This window comes from Mustela nivalis (assembly GCF_964662115.1).
Source record: "Mustela nivalis genome assembly, chromosome: 6".
NCBI classification, from domain to species: domain Eukaryota; kingdom Metazoa; phylum Chordata; class Mammalia; order Carnivora; family Mustelidae; genus Mustela; species Mustela nivalis.
The window spans coordinates 37,332,632-37,347,687 of record NC_139025.1 but is presented as its reverse complement, the minus strand read 5'-3'; the positions used below and the strand labels follow the sequence as shown (position 1 = coordinate 37,347,687).

At 41.8% G+C, this 15,056-nt stretch overlaps 1 protein-coding gene and 1 long non-coding RNA gene across 4 annotated transcripts in view; one reads left to right on the top strand and one right to left on the bottom strand.

Annotated features, from left to right (window-relative positions):
* LOC309866419 overlaps positions 1–15,056 on the bottom strand; it is a 128,787-nt gene that overhangs the window by 82,698 nt on the left and 31,033 nt on the right. The gene's annotated exons all lie outside the window — the stretch shown is intronic.
* The window catches only part of RHOJ (ras homolog family member J), a 78,352-nt gene continuing 65,652 nt past the window's right edge, over positions 2,357–15,056 (top strand). Inside the window, exon 1 of one of the 2 annotated variants that reach the window (XM_082734181.1) lies at positions 2,357–3,013. In XM_082734181.1, the coding sequence (XP_082590307.1) occupies positions 2,632–3,013 (382 nt within the window). In that variant the 5' untranslated portion in view covers positions 2,357–2,631. The remainder of the gene's footprint in view (positions 3,014–15,056) is intronic. The other variant, XM_082734180.1, reaches the window with a different exon arrangement.

Below are 15,056 nucleotides of genomic sequence, written 5' to 3'. Positions count from 1 at the left end.
TGGTTTTCATACTATTTCTAAATTCCTAACTATAAATCTTTGGAATTAAAGCATATTCTTGACTATTCTACCTGGACAAGGAAGCAGTCACAGTTCCATGGATTCAGAGACCTATAAAAATAAGACTGAACTATCTTCGCTTTTTTTTTTCTTTAAATTTTGTTACTCTGGCTTGAGCCATCTTTTAATTTTTAAAAAGATTTATTCTCACATGGACAAAGTGATTCACAGAATCAGCAGGCTACTGAAATTTTAACTCTTTTGCCATTTTCCATAGAATGTCTTAAACATTTTTTTTCTTATAAATCTTCAGTCTGGCAGGGGGAAGCAGTAAACAGTGATGAAACAAGTTTATTTCCAGAGATGGAGCCAACCTTCTTAACTGCCATGCCCATCTTTGCATACAATCCGATCTGGCAAATGTATCAGTCCTCTGAGTTAGAGGTCAAGGACCACACTGGATGCTTCCAGTTTCTTCTTGTCCCTAGTCACATACCAACTGGCATGGACTTAAATATCTGTATGTGATGACACACGATTTAGGTTAGACACAGATGTAGATAAATTTCACCCAATCCAATTTCTCAGTTTTTTCTTAGGCCAAGTGTTCAGTGGGCTCAAGTGTATTTGTGGTGGAGGAGTGTAGGTGGGGCCAGCCATTGCTTGAGAACTCCATATTTGAAGGGAATATTCATTCCATTCCATATTTACTGCCTGACCTCAGGGACAAGGTCAAAGTCAGAACCCCTTCCAAGTTCTGCCAAACACCTATCATCTCACTGTGCTCAAAGTGGCCTTTTTCATCTTCAGTTTGGGGTTCCTGACGTTGTCAACCACTCTACCTGCCCAGATTTGTGCCACCTTCATACTTGAGGGTTTTTTCTAGAAGAAAAACATAAATTTTCAAGTTACAATCTTATTATCACATATTCCCAGTATTTCAGGTAGACTAAATGAAAATAAAATTATCTAGAACACATGCAGTCATAGGTGCCTTCAAATGCTCCTGAATGACATGAACCATAAAGAATTCACAACTTCCGTACTGCTAACATAATCTCAACTAACTAAACTCTCTCTGTGATCTGAACTACTGTGATCTGTTACTATAATCTAAAACAGAATAAATCTGGGGTTCTATCTGTTACACTGTAGCATATATATGTTATGTATGTATGTATATGCATGTAGCATTTTATATATATACATAATACTGATATCCTATATTATTGTATATTACTATATTATGTATATTATTGTTAGCCACCTATTAAAACAGACATCTCCCCCATCTCCTCCCCACACACAAGAAAACCCCCTCAAATCAATTGGGTAATCTAAATGCTTGAAAATAAGTGCTCACAAACTTCAAATTAACTGAGACTCCCCTATCAAAAAAGTCTTGATCCATTCGTCAAAATCACTTGCAGAGTTCCACTTCTTCTCCACAACCAAGTGCATTACTCAAACACAGGGCTTCAGAGGAACTTCATTTTGAGCAAACCAAGAGATAAATAAATTAGCTGCCAGTGGCTCCCTTAGTAATGGCAGAGGACCAGGCTGACCCAAGGGGATAGGAGTAAATCACAAAGGCAGCATTAGGGGACCTGAAGCAAACCAACACAGCCGTTCCACATACTTTCATTTCCAAGACCGTGAGCCAAGCACAAGTGTGTTTATTCGCTAATAAGAAGATGCAAACGTCCCATGTCTGGTTGATTTCTTGTGTGCTTCGACCATAAAGATGTTTGTGTCTGCAGTACACGTCTGAGTGTTGTGCCCAAATGTGGCAGCTCATAAACTGACCACGTGTGTTAAACTTATGATCTATAAGAATGTATGCCTTCGAAACAATGTAATGCTGGAAGGTTTTCCTCTCTCTCTCTCTCTCTCTCTCTCTCTCTCTCTCTCGCCTGGATGAATTGCCTAAAGTTTCTCATTTAAGTATGTGAAGAACTGTCCATTTTTACTTCGCAGAGCTTTTCACTGGTGACTCAGGGAGGGATGATGTCATATGTTATCCTACAACGGCTGGTTCTCTCTGCTCACTTAAACCATTCCCTCTGGTTTCTGTGGCAGACAGCGCTCGCCAGTTTCCATCCCGTCGTCAGCTTCTCCTCAGCCAGCCCCAGGCAAACAGCCTCCCCAGCAGCAGATGAAACAGGAAGTCTGACAGCTTGAGTCTGCAGTGGGACCCCTAGTGTTTTCCCACTCCATGCCCTGGCAGCGTTCCCCACAAGTACAAACACACACACACACACACACACACACACACACACACACACACACACAGAGCTCCCATTGTTGCAGCTTTCCCCAGCCCACTGATCCTAATATGGAATGCAGCAGGAAACCCATGATTTCCTGATACTCGGCAAGCTGGAGGAAGCAAGGGAAAACTCCATTAAAAAGCCCAGCTTCCCTCCATGTTAGATGTGAAGTGGAAAAGAGGAAAGATTTAGCAGAATTCTGTGTCTTCAGCCAGGCTGGAGAGGGGAAGGGCACAGCGAAACCCTCGAGCTGTTGAAATTTCTAGACTGCCAGGAAGCCCCTAGAATTCAGAGAAAAATGAGGGTTTCTTAACTCAAACTAGAGGGGAAAGGGGACAGATGCTTTTAATCGTTCTCCCAAATGTGTGCTACCTTTCTTGACCAGGATGGTAAGCATGAGGGCATGTGCCAGCTGCCTCGGACAGGTCCCTGTGACCCCAGGCACCCCAAAGAAGGCAGAGTGATCTCCAGCCCGCTGCTCACTCGCTTCCCGTGCTCCATGGGCTTGGGGAGAAGCAGGAGAAGCCACAGCAACTGCCCGGTCCCAGCAGCTGGAGCCGCCCGGATGAGCTGCACAGAGGGAGGTGACAGCAGCTGTGGCTGCGGGGGCACGGAGGAGAAGAAGATGCTGAAGTGTGTGGTAGTGGGAGACGGAGCCGTGGGGAAAACCTGCCTGCTGATGAGCTACGCCAACGACGCTTTCCCAGAGGAGTACGTGCCCACTGTGTTTGACCACTATGCAGGTAAGGGAAGGAGCAGAACCCGGCGGGGGACCGGGTGCACGCTGCGGGCGGCCACACCCCAGCTTTAGTTCTCAGGGCAGCCTTCTCGGGTGCAGGCCTGGCAGCTGCCAGGTCACAGAGCAGAACACACACAGCCAATGTCTCTGCTGGACGGTTAGGACAATTTGTCCGTCCATTGATATCCTCACATTTTTTCTTCCTTAAATCAAATGACTAACACTGGGGAAATACCCTGAACTGCCCCTCCGGGCTTTGGGGACAGAGATCTCACTCAACGTTCTTGGGAAGATTCGTAACTTTTTATGGGAAGATCCTAAAATGTAGTGTAACTGCAACACAATTTTTTAAAAGCACCACTCACTACACAACTACTGAAAGAAAGATCTTTGCTGCTTTTCATTTATTTATCTCATACCATTCATAAATGAAATATGGTAAGATCAACAAACGCTAGAACACTCATTTTTCTATAAAAATCAGTGGCTGTACTACTGTACTTTTATTTTCCTGGGGCTGTAGCTGGGGTGGGGGGAGTACTAAAGGTTTTAAGTATCTATTAGGCATCTTGAATTCAAAGATACATTTTTAATTAATGTGTTTTTTAAGTAAAAATAAAGATTAAAACAAAATTTGAATCATTTTAAAGTATATCCAGAAGAGGATTGAATTGGGTATAAAGTACTTTAAGGCATGACAGTTAAAATACAGTAGTCACAACTTATTCCTTTCAGTTACTTGTGTTTTTTGAGTGTTCTAAAGTTTGTAGGTGTACTTGTCAATGTTATAGTTTATCTCAATTTGTCCACTTTCTTTTAAGGATCTTATTTATTTGAGAGAGTGAGAGTGAAAGAGCACAGGCAGGGAGGGGGCAGAGGGAGAGGAACAGAGAGACAGACTCCCCACTGAGCAGGGAGCTGAGGGGTTTCTGGATCCCAGGACCCCAGGATCATGACCTCAGCCAAAGGCAGATGTTTCACCAACTGAGCCACCCAGGTGCCCCATCAATTTTTCCATTTTCATTCTTACTTTTTCTCTCAATTTCCAAAGCAAATCTTATTGTTCCTCAAAAACAAATTCATGAAATTCTTCAAGTTTATCGTAACCTAATTTTATAACTTTTTTTTAACAGTGATCAGCTTGGTGAGTTATCAGAAATTTGAGATTTCATAAGAGAAAATTTTCCCTTCTTTTACCTTGGCTTTGGGTCAGGTTCAGCAGAGGGGAAGTGGCCCACAGGAAACCTGTGTGAATGTTGGCTTTGCTATGTGGCCATTTGAAATCCTCCCTCTGTTAGGAAGTAGCTTCTTTTCCAGAGCAAAACAATCACCTAAGTCCCCTCCTTTTCCTATAGTTACATGTTTTATGACAATATTACAGAGCAGATTGGGAGAGTACCACCATACCACAGTGAAAATAGTATGTACTTTCCAGGGCTTGTTATTTTTTTTTTTTTTTAATATTTGTAAAAACTAAGAGCAAATTTTAAGTCTGGCTCTAAACTTTTCTGAAAATATAATGACTGTGCCCGGAGAAGAACATTTAAATGAGAACAGAATTAAGAGAACAGAAAATTTTCACTCTGAGAGAAAAAAAAAAACAAAAAAACTAATAAGATTAAGAGGTCTGGGAATTTAAGTTACTAAGATACTTGACATGGAAACATCTTAGCAAAAGTTATTTATTCTACACCCTCTTTCTGCCAGGAAAGGAAAACTGGCTGTTACCTAATTTCAAAAACTTTTATTTATTTATTTATTTATTTATTTTTTAAAGATTTTATTTATTTATTTGAGAGAGAGACAGTGAGAGAGAGCATGAGCGAGGAGAAGGTCAGAGGGAGAAGCAGACTCCCCATGGAGCTGGGAGCCCGATGTGGGACTCGATCCCGGGACTCCAGGATCATGACCTGAGCCGAAGGCAGTCGTCCAACCAACTGAGCCACCCAGGCGCCCTTTCAAAAACTTTTAGATCAAAGGTGGGGCCCAAAATTTATTAAAGGGAGAAGCCTCAAGTGCTTTTGGAAATGATGTATCCTGATCCCCCCCTATTGGTTGAACCACTTATCAGCCTAGTATAAGAAAAAAAGGATAAAACCATCCTCAGGGATTCGGTCAGCCTATAAAAAATACCTGAGATCAAACAAAGGCTGAACTACCACCTAGATTCCACTAGGATGGAGTTATCTTATATTTCAATTGTGTATATATTATTGCTATTTGAGAATCAAAGCACCTTAAATATTTTGGCTACTCTATGGTTTTACCTCTCTTCCCTGATGTGGACAAGTATCCCGTGTCCAGTCCCTGGGTCCTACTGGCACATTCTGAAATCACAAGCAGCAACTGAATTCCTGAGTCTTTAGGAAATTGCAGCCGAAGTCTATAAGAGACTATCCCTTGAAGATTTTTCCCGAACAGCTGCCCATCCCAGGAAAGTAGAGCTATAACAAAAATAAGGATGGAAGCATACTTGACATATTGCTCAAGATGGTGGGCTCTGAAGCCAGAGAGCTTAGTCCCAAAACTGGCACTGCCACCTCTGTGTGGCCTTGAATAAGTTACTTAATCTTTCTGTCCCTCAGTTATCACACACACAAAAAAAGAAGAAGAACAAGAACAACAGAAGTATCAGGAGTGTTTGTAAGAACAAATAAATACATGTGAAGTTCTTAGAACAGTGCCTCACACATGGTCAGTATTAGGTACATAGCAGCTATTATTGTTAAGAATACATTTTCTATGTTTGCACACAGTCATGAAAGGAAATTAAAATGTAATTAAAAGATAAAGACTACAGGGGTGCCTGAGTGGCTTAGCCAGTTAAGCGTCCAACTCTTGATTTTTGGATGAGGTCATGATCTCAGGGTTGTGAGATCAAGCACCACATCAGGCTCCACACTGAGCATGGAGCCTGCTTGAGATTCTCTCTCTCCCTCTTCCTTTGCCCCTCCTCCTCAAAATAAAAAGATAGAGACTACAACAAAGAAAAATACAATTCTAAGAATATCCTCCAAATGGAGTAGGAAGTGATGAAATTCATGTAATGCCCTTATAATATAGTAATCACGTGTATTGATAATTGACAAATATGCATGCAGTAATAGTAGAGGGATATTAAACTGGGAGGGGAAATATCGGTTTTGCAGGAGTGATTGTAAGAAAAATAAATAAGAATGAACTAGAAAAAATATTGAAATTTTATGAATCTTAGTTCTTTTCCTTCTGCCCAAAAGCACATCTCCTGCAGGCATCTTTCCTCCAGGCATCCTTCCCCTCCAAGCCCCCTTGACTCCATAAGGAGAGGTCCTTGCTTCATCTTCAACCCATCTCCAGAAATTTCTTTACATTTCTAGAAGATAGCTTCCTCCATGTAGAGCAATTTATTTGTTTTCTTGTTTTTCCCACTCCCACTGTGCTCTGAGCTCAGGGAGAAGGTTGTGTCTTGCCAAATCCCATGTCAGTTCTCAGCCCTCATCTTACTGGATGGCTTGGCGGCTTTTTTATGGCTTATTACTGTTCCTTTGCGTGGTTTCTGGGATAACAGTTTCTCCTAGCTGTTTGCTGGCATATCTCTCTCCATATCCTCTGCTGCCTACTCTGTCTCTTCCCAACAAATATACGTTGGTAAACCTCAGTGTTCATTCCCTCAGTTATCTTCTCAGTTTACACTCATACCCAAGTTGGTTGTGTTTAGTCTCATGGCTTTAATTATTATTTATATACACATTTATATCTCTGGTCCCAATACTCCCCCTGAGACCCAGCCTCATATATCCAACTGTCCATCTGAATATCTAATAGGCATCTCCAATTTAACCTGTTAAAACAAAATTCTTTAACTCTCCTACTCTAGTTCTCCCCTAGACTTCCCCATACAAGTACATGACAACCGTGTTGCACCCAGTTGCTTAGAACAAAAACTTCAGTATTATCTTTGACTCCTTTCTTCCTATGACAATACCCCCAGCCTCTCCATTCAAACCATTCATTATTATTCCTTCCTGCTACTGAGCAGTGCAACATTCAAAATACCCCTTCACTTCTCACCACCTACATTGCTTCACTCTTGTCCAAATCACCACCCTGTCTCATCTAAACTACTGTAATCACTTCTCACTTCTCTGCTTCCAACTTTGCCCCTCTTTAGTCAGTTCTCCATACAGCTGGCGCAAGGGCTATTCACAGCCCAATTCCTCTAATCCCTTCATACTCAGACTCCATCATTCATCATGGTCTACAAGGCCCTCCATGACTTGGTCCCTGTCATCTTTCTAACTCCATCTCCTAACTCTCCTCTTCAGTTATTCTGCTCAAGCCATACCAGGCAACTTGGTATGCCTCACACACACTGATATCCCACTTTCCTTGAAGACTTCACACTGGTCCCTCCCCCAGCCTGACACTGTTCCCGCAGAGCCTCTTCAGCTTCAACTGACCACATTACTTAATACATCCACACGCAAGAACACCAACACACACACACTCTTTAACCACTTACCCTGCTACCCACCTGAAACATTTCACACTGCTGGCATTATACTTCTATTTATTTGCTTACCATTTTTATTCCACACTTGAATGTGAATTCCATGAGGACAAGAACTTTGTCTTGTTCAATGCTTTATCTCCAGCTTTTAAAAAAGACTCCAACATACAGTAGACTCTTAATAGATAGTTATTGAAAAAATAAATTGGTATGTCTTAATCATCATTGTCCCTGTCCTGTGCTTAGGTAATTTCTAGTCCATTGAAATTGCTAAAAAAATGAACAAGCTACTGGTCCAATCTTTAGGAAGGAATATGTTTAGAATTAAATATATTGCATTTTGGAACTATTTTGTTCACAAATATTATTTTATCTCTAGTGGAATTGTAACAAAGCATTGAATTTTCTTGACCCAAGCAGCCAATGTCACATCTGTTGAATGAAAGTAACTCTGCAATATGTAAATTTCATTTGGAAACAGATGAGCTGCAAATTGCCCCATAAACATTATATTCAAAAGCCTACCAAAATTTTGAGAGGCCCCCTCAAAGACTTACAGCTCTTGTATACAGAGCATGCTTCAGAGTGACCCCAAGTTCAAACAAGGGCTAGGACTAGAAATTGGGGAGAGCAAGATGAAAGTAGGTAGGGCCACTCATCTTTCAACAAGGGAGCCTGAGAAACTTCACTGGGCCCTGCTTCCTGTTCCCTTCTTGGGTGACTCTGGATGCCCTGAGAACCTTTAGAGCTTTGACAACTTCCCATAAAACAATTACACGTCTTCTATCTTTATCTTATCTTGAACTTTGAGTTTTGTGACAGACCCCCCTGCTGATGAAATACTATCCAGTGATGTTCCACATAACGTAGGACATCAGAATAGCACTTCCATTTTGTGTTTTGTTAGCTTGTGTGTCAAGTTAGATTATGTCCGAGGTTTGTATGTTCACGTACACAGGTAGGTCAGATAAGCCTGTTCGAGTAGCAACCTGTGCACGGTGTACCTCATTTACCACCTCCATCAGCCTCTGGCCTAGAACTGATTTTTTCTGTGGCTTTTTCTTCTATCACCACCCCTCGCAGAATTTGTCAAAAAACGATGTGTTTCAAAATCCATTTTTGAAGTCACTATTTGCAAATCCAGCCACCTATGCAGGAAATTCACACGATTCATGGAAAGGGGGGAGAAAATCTAGTTCTATCAGCTGAGTGAGATGTAAAAGGATGTCGTTTTCACAGAGAGCTGAAAGTCAAGTCTAACTTTTTCACCTAATGAAATGGTAACCTGTCCAAGGTAGACTTAATCACAACCTTAATGGCCAGAGCAGGAGGGGAAACTGTCCAACCACCAGGGAAGGGAAGGAGAGGGAATAACACAAAATAATACAAAGTGAATAAAACCAAGCCCGAGCCTATAAAGGTTTGTGACATAGTTCTACCCATTTGGGAATATTTACTCAGCAGTTTCTCTTTTGCTGTTCCTAAAGACAGCTGAAGAGTCTCTAGAGAATGGAAGAGATTCCTTTTCTGTAAGCCAAAAGGAAACCTGAAACAACTCTCATGGGTCTACGAACTAAATCACCAGATTTTAACCTTAGACGAAAATATAAAAGAAGTTTGTCTAAGAGGAGACAAGAACGGACCAGTGGACTCAGTCACTCTGTTCCTTCTAAATGCAATGATGCTCAAAAACACAAAATCTTGTAGGTATCCAACCCCCCCCCCCAATATCTCCTTTTGAGGTGGCGTAATGTGTGGCTGATGCTTTTTATGGACCCTTGGAGGCCACACCAACGGTGCAGTGGCAGGAAATACATGCACGGTTCCTTCCACCCTGAGATGTTTCTGGAAGCAAGCACATTCATAGGCTTCAAGGGTATAAATTACACTCCCAAAGACAAAGCAAACTCTAGGGATGGTGAATTGTGAGCTGCAGCTCTTGGGAGTAAGAAAGGAGAATAGAAGAGGGATAAAGAAAATTAAGTATCTGTGACCCAAAAACAACCATGCTCCCAGGACTAGAAACAGCATCTGCAGTTCCCAGCCATCTTGCACTCCAGTTTTAGCTGGCAGCAAACCAAGGAACGAGACCAGTTTAGGCTTCAGTGGACAGGCTCCCTGTGACCAAGACTCTTAGTTCCACATGGCCTGACTCCCTTCACGGCCAGGCTAGGAAATCCTTAATAAATTTTACTACTGACCTGCCCAAGGAGGTTGGGCTTTTATTTCTGGAATAGCTTTTTCAAAATCTGCCATTTCTCCCTCTTAGTGTGAGACAAATAGCAAATTTGGCTCAGGGGTGGCCCAGCACATTGGACATTTATGTTTTGGGTACAGTTGGCTTGTTTTACTAAGGCAGCATGAAGATGGGCAAATGAATATAAGGCCCCTTGGGAAAGGACAGGTAACACAAATCAAGAGAAACAGTCTCCCTCATCAATCCTGAGCACAAGATTACAAGAGCCTATGAGGGAGACCCTACCCACTACAAAAATCCATGCTACCTGCTGGGTTAGTCAGCAGAATCCAAACAGTTAATTTTCCCAGGTGTAATGCACTCTGGATACATTCCATCATGAATTCAATAGAGACCAACTGTGAGTCAGAGTGTGGCCTGGCATTGTTCCTAAAAGCTCTGAAGTCCACCAGCTTCTTGATTGTGTCCAATTTTCATGAAACAAAAGGACCTGATTCATGTGTATCCACCTGGTTTTGTCTCAGTTGTGAACAACAGCTCTTGCTTTTCTCCTTACAGCCATGTATGATCCAACAAGCAGTGCAGTAGTGTTAATTATGAAACTCTAGTTTCACTAGTGTATGTATTAACAACAATGACAGTAGCTGTACCCTTCCAGAGTCTTCGCTATGGTTCAGGCACGTTTGAGGTATTTTCATACATCAATTCCCTGCTTCCTCACAAAGATCTTGTGGGTGTATTCTTTTCCCAATTTTACTGATGAGGAAATAAAGGCACAAAAATATTAACGAATATGCCCAAGGTTGTTAAATGACTTGCAAAGGAGTAAATGGAGGCCAAGAAGCAGCAAACAAACAACATAAGCAGTCTAGAGTTTTATAGCTATTAACATTAATCAAAAAGCCACTGTTAGGGTATACTAACCTAACCTGAACATGTAAGGGATTAACAGCATGTCAGGGTGTTTCTTGCTAATGTTATGGTCCTGGGCAAGGATTCAAGTCAACGGAGCAGCTTCCCTCCATTTAGTCATGTAGACAACCGGGCTCCTTCCATCTTGTGACCCGGCCATCCCCTGGGATCTCACAGTTATCTGCATCCAACCAGCCTAATGAGAAAGAGCACAGACCAACTCGAATGGAAAGTTTTATGGGCCATGCCTGGAAGTGACAGACATCATTTCCAGTCACACTCCAGACGACTTATAAATGAGTCCAAGGCCATGCCTCAGTTAAGAGAGGCTGGGACAGGAAGCCCACCCGTAAGCCTCACAGAGGGAAGAACAGATTTCAGTGGAGATCAGGCATCTCTGCTTCTATCAGGCTCTCCAGCCACTAAATATCCCTTACACTTTTTCCCCATGTGAAACCAACTTGCCCTTTCTCCCATTCTGTCACCACATCCAGTCAGAGTCCAGTGTTTACAGGTGATGCACAGCTCTTTCCATCTGATGGAGATGTGGCTCCGGGTGATCTGCTGGGACAGTCACCATCTGCCCCATTTACATAATTGCCCCTTAAACAATGGTAGAACAGGGATGGAATAACCAAAATACCCAAAAACCCTTCAGAAAAGGAAAGAATGGGGGGTACAGGGCAATAACAGAATCCTGATAGCAAACATTGGGAAGACCCTCTGGGCTGTCAATGGAAGAAGTTTCTTGAATTGATCCAGACGCTCTTCTCCAGAGGAGGAGAAATTCAGGCTTCCTTCAGTCTTGACTTTGCATCCATTAGTCTTGGCGTTTCCTGGCTCAGGTCTGGGAGCTTCTTGTTCATCCATTGCTCTCCATGACACACAACTCAAGTAGGCCTTTGGGAGCATGTTTTCCTTGGGGACTACACTTTCACAGCCTGCTTCTTGCTTTCTACAATTTAGGCTCAGTGTTATTTTGTACCTATAAGCATATTCAGTCCAAGTCTGGCATTTCTGTGGAAACACAAGCCTCAAAAACTTACCAGGTTTCTGGTAAATTCCATGGCCCAAAAACCACATCCAAGACCAAAGTATGTCTCCCTTAGACATACTTCTTAAACATACTTTGTCTGCCTCCTTTACCCAATGTCTTTCTTTCCCCCTCAAATTAACAATAGCCACCAAGAGTCCATATGAACCAGTAGGCTTAGATGCAAGTGATCTTATCTTTGATACAGAACTGTCAGACACAGACACAGAACTGTCTCCTGCTTAAACAGAGAAGTGGACATTCATGGCTCCTTTTTTAATAGTATCCTCCATTTGTGGAATCCAAAAATAATCAGTTTTATAACTCTAAGTCCATCAATACCTGTGTTCTATCAATCTCTGCTTTAAAAAAATAACCAATTCAGCTTTTTTTTCTTAGAACACCTTGCTAAATACAATAAGTAACAATTAACATATAATAACATTCCAGTTTTCCCTAGGCTTTCCTTTGAGTGCTATGGACATTATAGGAACTCAGTTTACCTTCCAGGTTTCACAGGTAACAGTTTTGCAAAACTCCAGTCTTGCCACAGGAAAGCATAAATCTTGATCTTTCCAGACTGTTCTGTTTTTTTACCACTTGCCACTGAACAACTAAATCAACAGCACAGTTTTGTTTTTGATTTTTGTTTTTTTAGGTTCTTATAATGACAACACACTCAATAGACTAGGAGGCTGTAACAAATAGACTCAAGGATGTAATGATTCAAACTATCAGAATTCTATTTCTTGTTCATATAAAAGGCTAAGCAAATGTTTGTGTTAATGAGATGGTTCTGCTCCATGTGGCCATTCAAGGATTGACTTTTTTCCACCTTGTGATTCTGCTCTTTACGTGAGGCTTCATAGGGCCATGTATTGAGACAGTGGAAGGTAAAATAGGGAGGAATTAAGAAAAGGAGCCACGGGGTGGGCCAGAGCCACAAGTGATGTGGATCACTTCTGTTCACACTTCATTATAGCAAAGTTAGACCTCAGGCCACACATAATGGTGAATCTAGCTTTATGCGCAAATAAAAGGTGAACAGATTTTAATGGGCTCTAGTAATTTTACTATAATCACTAAGTTGAAATTTCTTATATCAAATACAGTAGACCCACATAAATGATACTAACTTCCCTAAACACCATATTAAATGAGGTATCTATTCTGCTATAAATGACATACCTCTATTTCCCAAACTTGCCTGCTCATAAGAAAAGCCTACTTGTTGAAAATGCATATTTTTTAGTCCACACCATAGCCTTAGTCTACTATATCAAAGCCACTGAGATAAAGAGCAAGAAATCTAAATTTCAACAAGCATACTAAGAGTTTCTTATTAGATGGAACCCATGAAACAGCCATTTTACAGTTCAAAATCTTTTGGATATCATAAGGTCATATAGTTCAATCTAAAGTAATTTAGCAAGTTCAGAAAACCTTTCTTTATACTATAAGGTGCCTATAAATCAAGTCAAGAGGGATTGTTCTATGATAAAACATCAACTAGTAAAAAGCAACTTTAAAAATACATATCCACATATATGATTTCTTGACTTGGGAGTTTTTGACAAGGAAAGTTGTGTAAAACAGAAAAGGCCTTTAGAACTTCTCAGAAACAACTAGCAAATTCCTAATTGAGGACCAGAGTGCTCTCATCAAAGATCTGCTGTCAAGGCTGGGCGTAGAGAGATCCTGGAAGAAAGAGAATGCACAAGGCTGAGACTCAAAGTGTTGAGAGAGGGCTGGGGCAGGGAGAGCAGGGAAGCCTCAGAGCTCAGAACACAGAGGAGCAGGAAGTGTAAGAGAGCAGAAAGGAGACTAACTAAGCAAATTAGGGTGCCCCAAGCACCAGTTGCTGGGAGAAAAGCCTTGACCGTGACTGACAAAAGCCCACACCTGAATCTCTCTGTTCACGGAGCCTGCTTTCTGGAAAACAAGCATTGGCCTGACCGGGAGACCTTCACTGAGAGAAACTGGAGAACGCCTCCTCTCAGGGGAAGAAGCAAAGGAGTCTCAAAAAACAGGAAGGAGCTGGGGACCCTTGGGATGGTTTTGGTGTAGCTCTGGATGTCTTGGATGCTCTGTACTGTTCCACATCCACCCAGTCCTACGATTACGAAATGAACATAAACATCTGTTTCCCCTCAGCCAATCCTTCTGTTCTTCACACTGTGACCTACATTTGGGAGAAACAAAGATCGTAAACCTCTTAAAATGCAGTTACTGAGCATCCTGAAAGGCTTCTCCTTGGGCTAGAATCTTGTTCCTGAAAGACAGAGCATGTCAGTTCTGGGGGAGGCAGAAATCTCAGAACTGGGACTCAGGTACCCTTACGGGGCCAACCGGTTGACAAACAGTCCTGCTATTGGGGACTGAGCCTTCCTTTGGAGTTTCTCCAGCTGTTTAATACAGATTAGCAAATCAAGCCTCAGAATGTGATTCTGCTTGCCAACAGGGGAGAAACAATGTTCTGTGTGGCCTGAGCAGAACGTAACATAGTGAACAAAATTGCTTCCTGATCCTTTCGCAGGAATACCTACAGCTGATTAGTAAAAATAACAATTTGCAGGGCACCTGAGTGGCTCAGTTATCTAAGCCTCTGACTCTTCGATCTCAGCTCAGGTCTTGATCTAAGAGTTGTAAGTTCAAGCCCCATGTTTAAAAAAATAATAATAATCAGGGACACCTAGGTGGCTCAGTTGGTTAAGCAGCTGCCTTCGGTCTGGGTCATGATCTCAGGGTTCTGGGATCAAGTCCCGCATCGGGCTCCTTGCTCGGCAGGGAGGCTGCTTCTCTCTCTGCCTCTGCCTGCTTGTGCTCTTTCTCTCTCTCTCTCTCTCTCTCTCTCTTTCTCTCTCTCTTTCTCCCTGACAAATAAATAAAATCTGTTTAAAAAAGTAATCATAATTCATTAATACTATTTAGCTAAATATTTAATATGTGTCAATCCCTGTGTTGCTTTTGCTTACTTCTTTGAGCCCCATAATTTCCCCATTCATTTCATGGATGAGCAAACTGAAACTCAGAGAAGTCACCTGTCCAACATCACAAGGCTGGGAAGTGGCAGAAAAGATTCAAATCTATTAGCTCAAATGTTATCTCGTCAGTGAGGCCAGACCACTCAGATTAAATAAGGCTTCCTTTCAAGACCTATTTATTTCCTCTGTAATTACTGTCTTATTTGTTTATTTAATTGTCCATTTCTTACTTCCCTCGAGAGTGTACACTTCACAAAGACAAGCTTCTGTCTTGTTTTCTCTTATGCCCCAATGGGGATAAGACTATGCTACAACAGACACTCAGAAATGTCGGATGAATGAATGAATGAACGAACGAGACTGGAGAGTCTCACAGCCTTAACCACTGCACTTACACTGAAGTTAGCATTCTATGTGAATAGTCAGGATGAT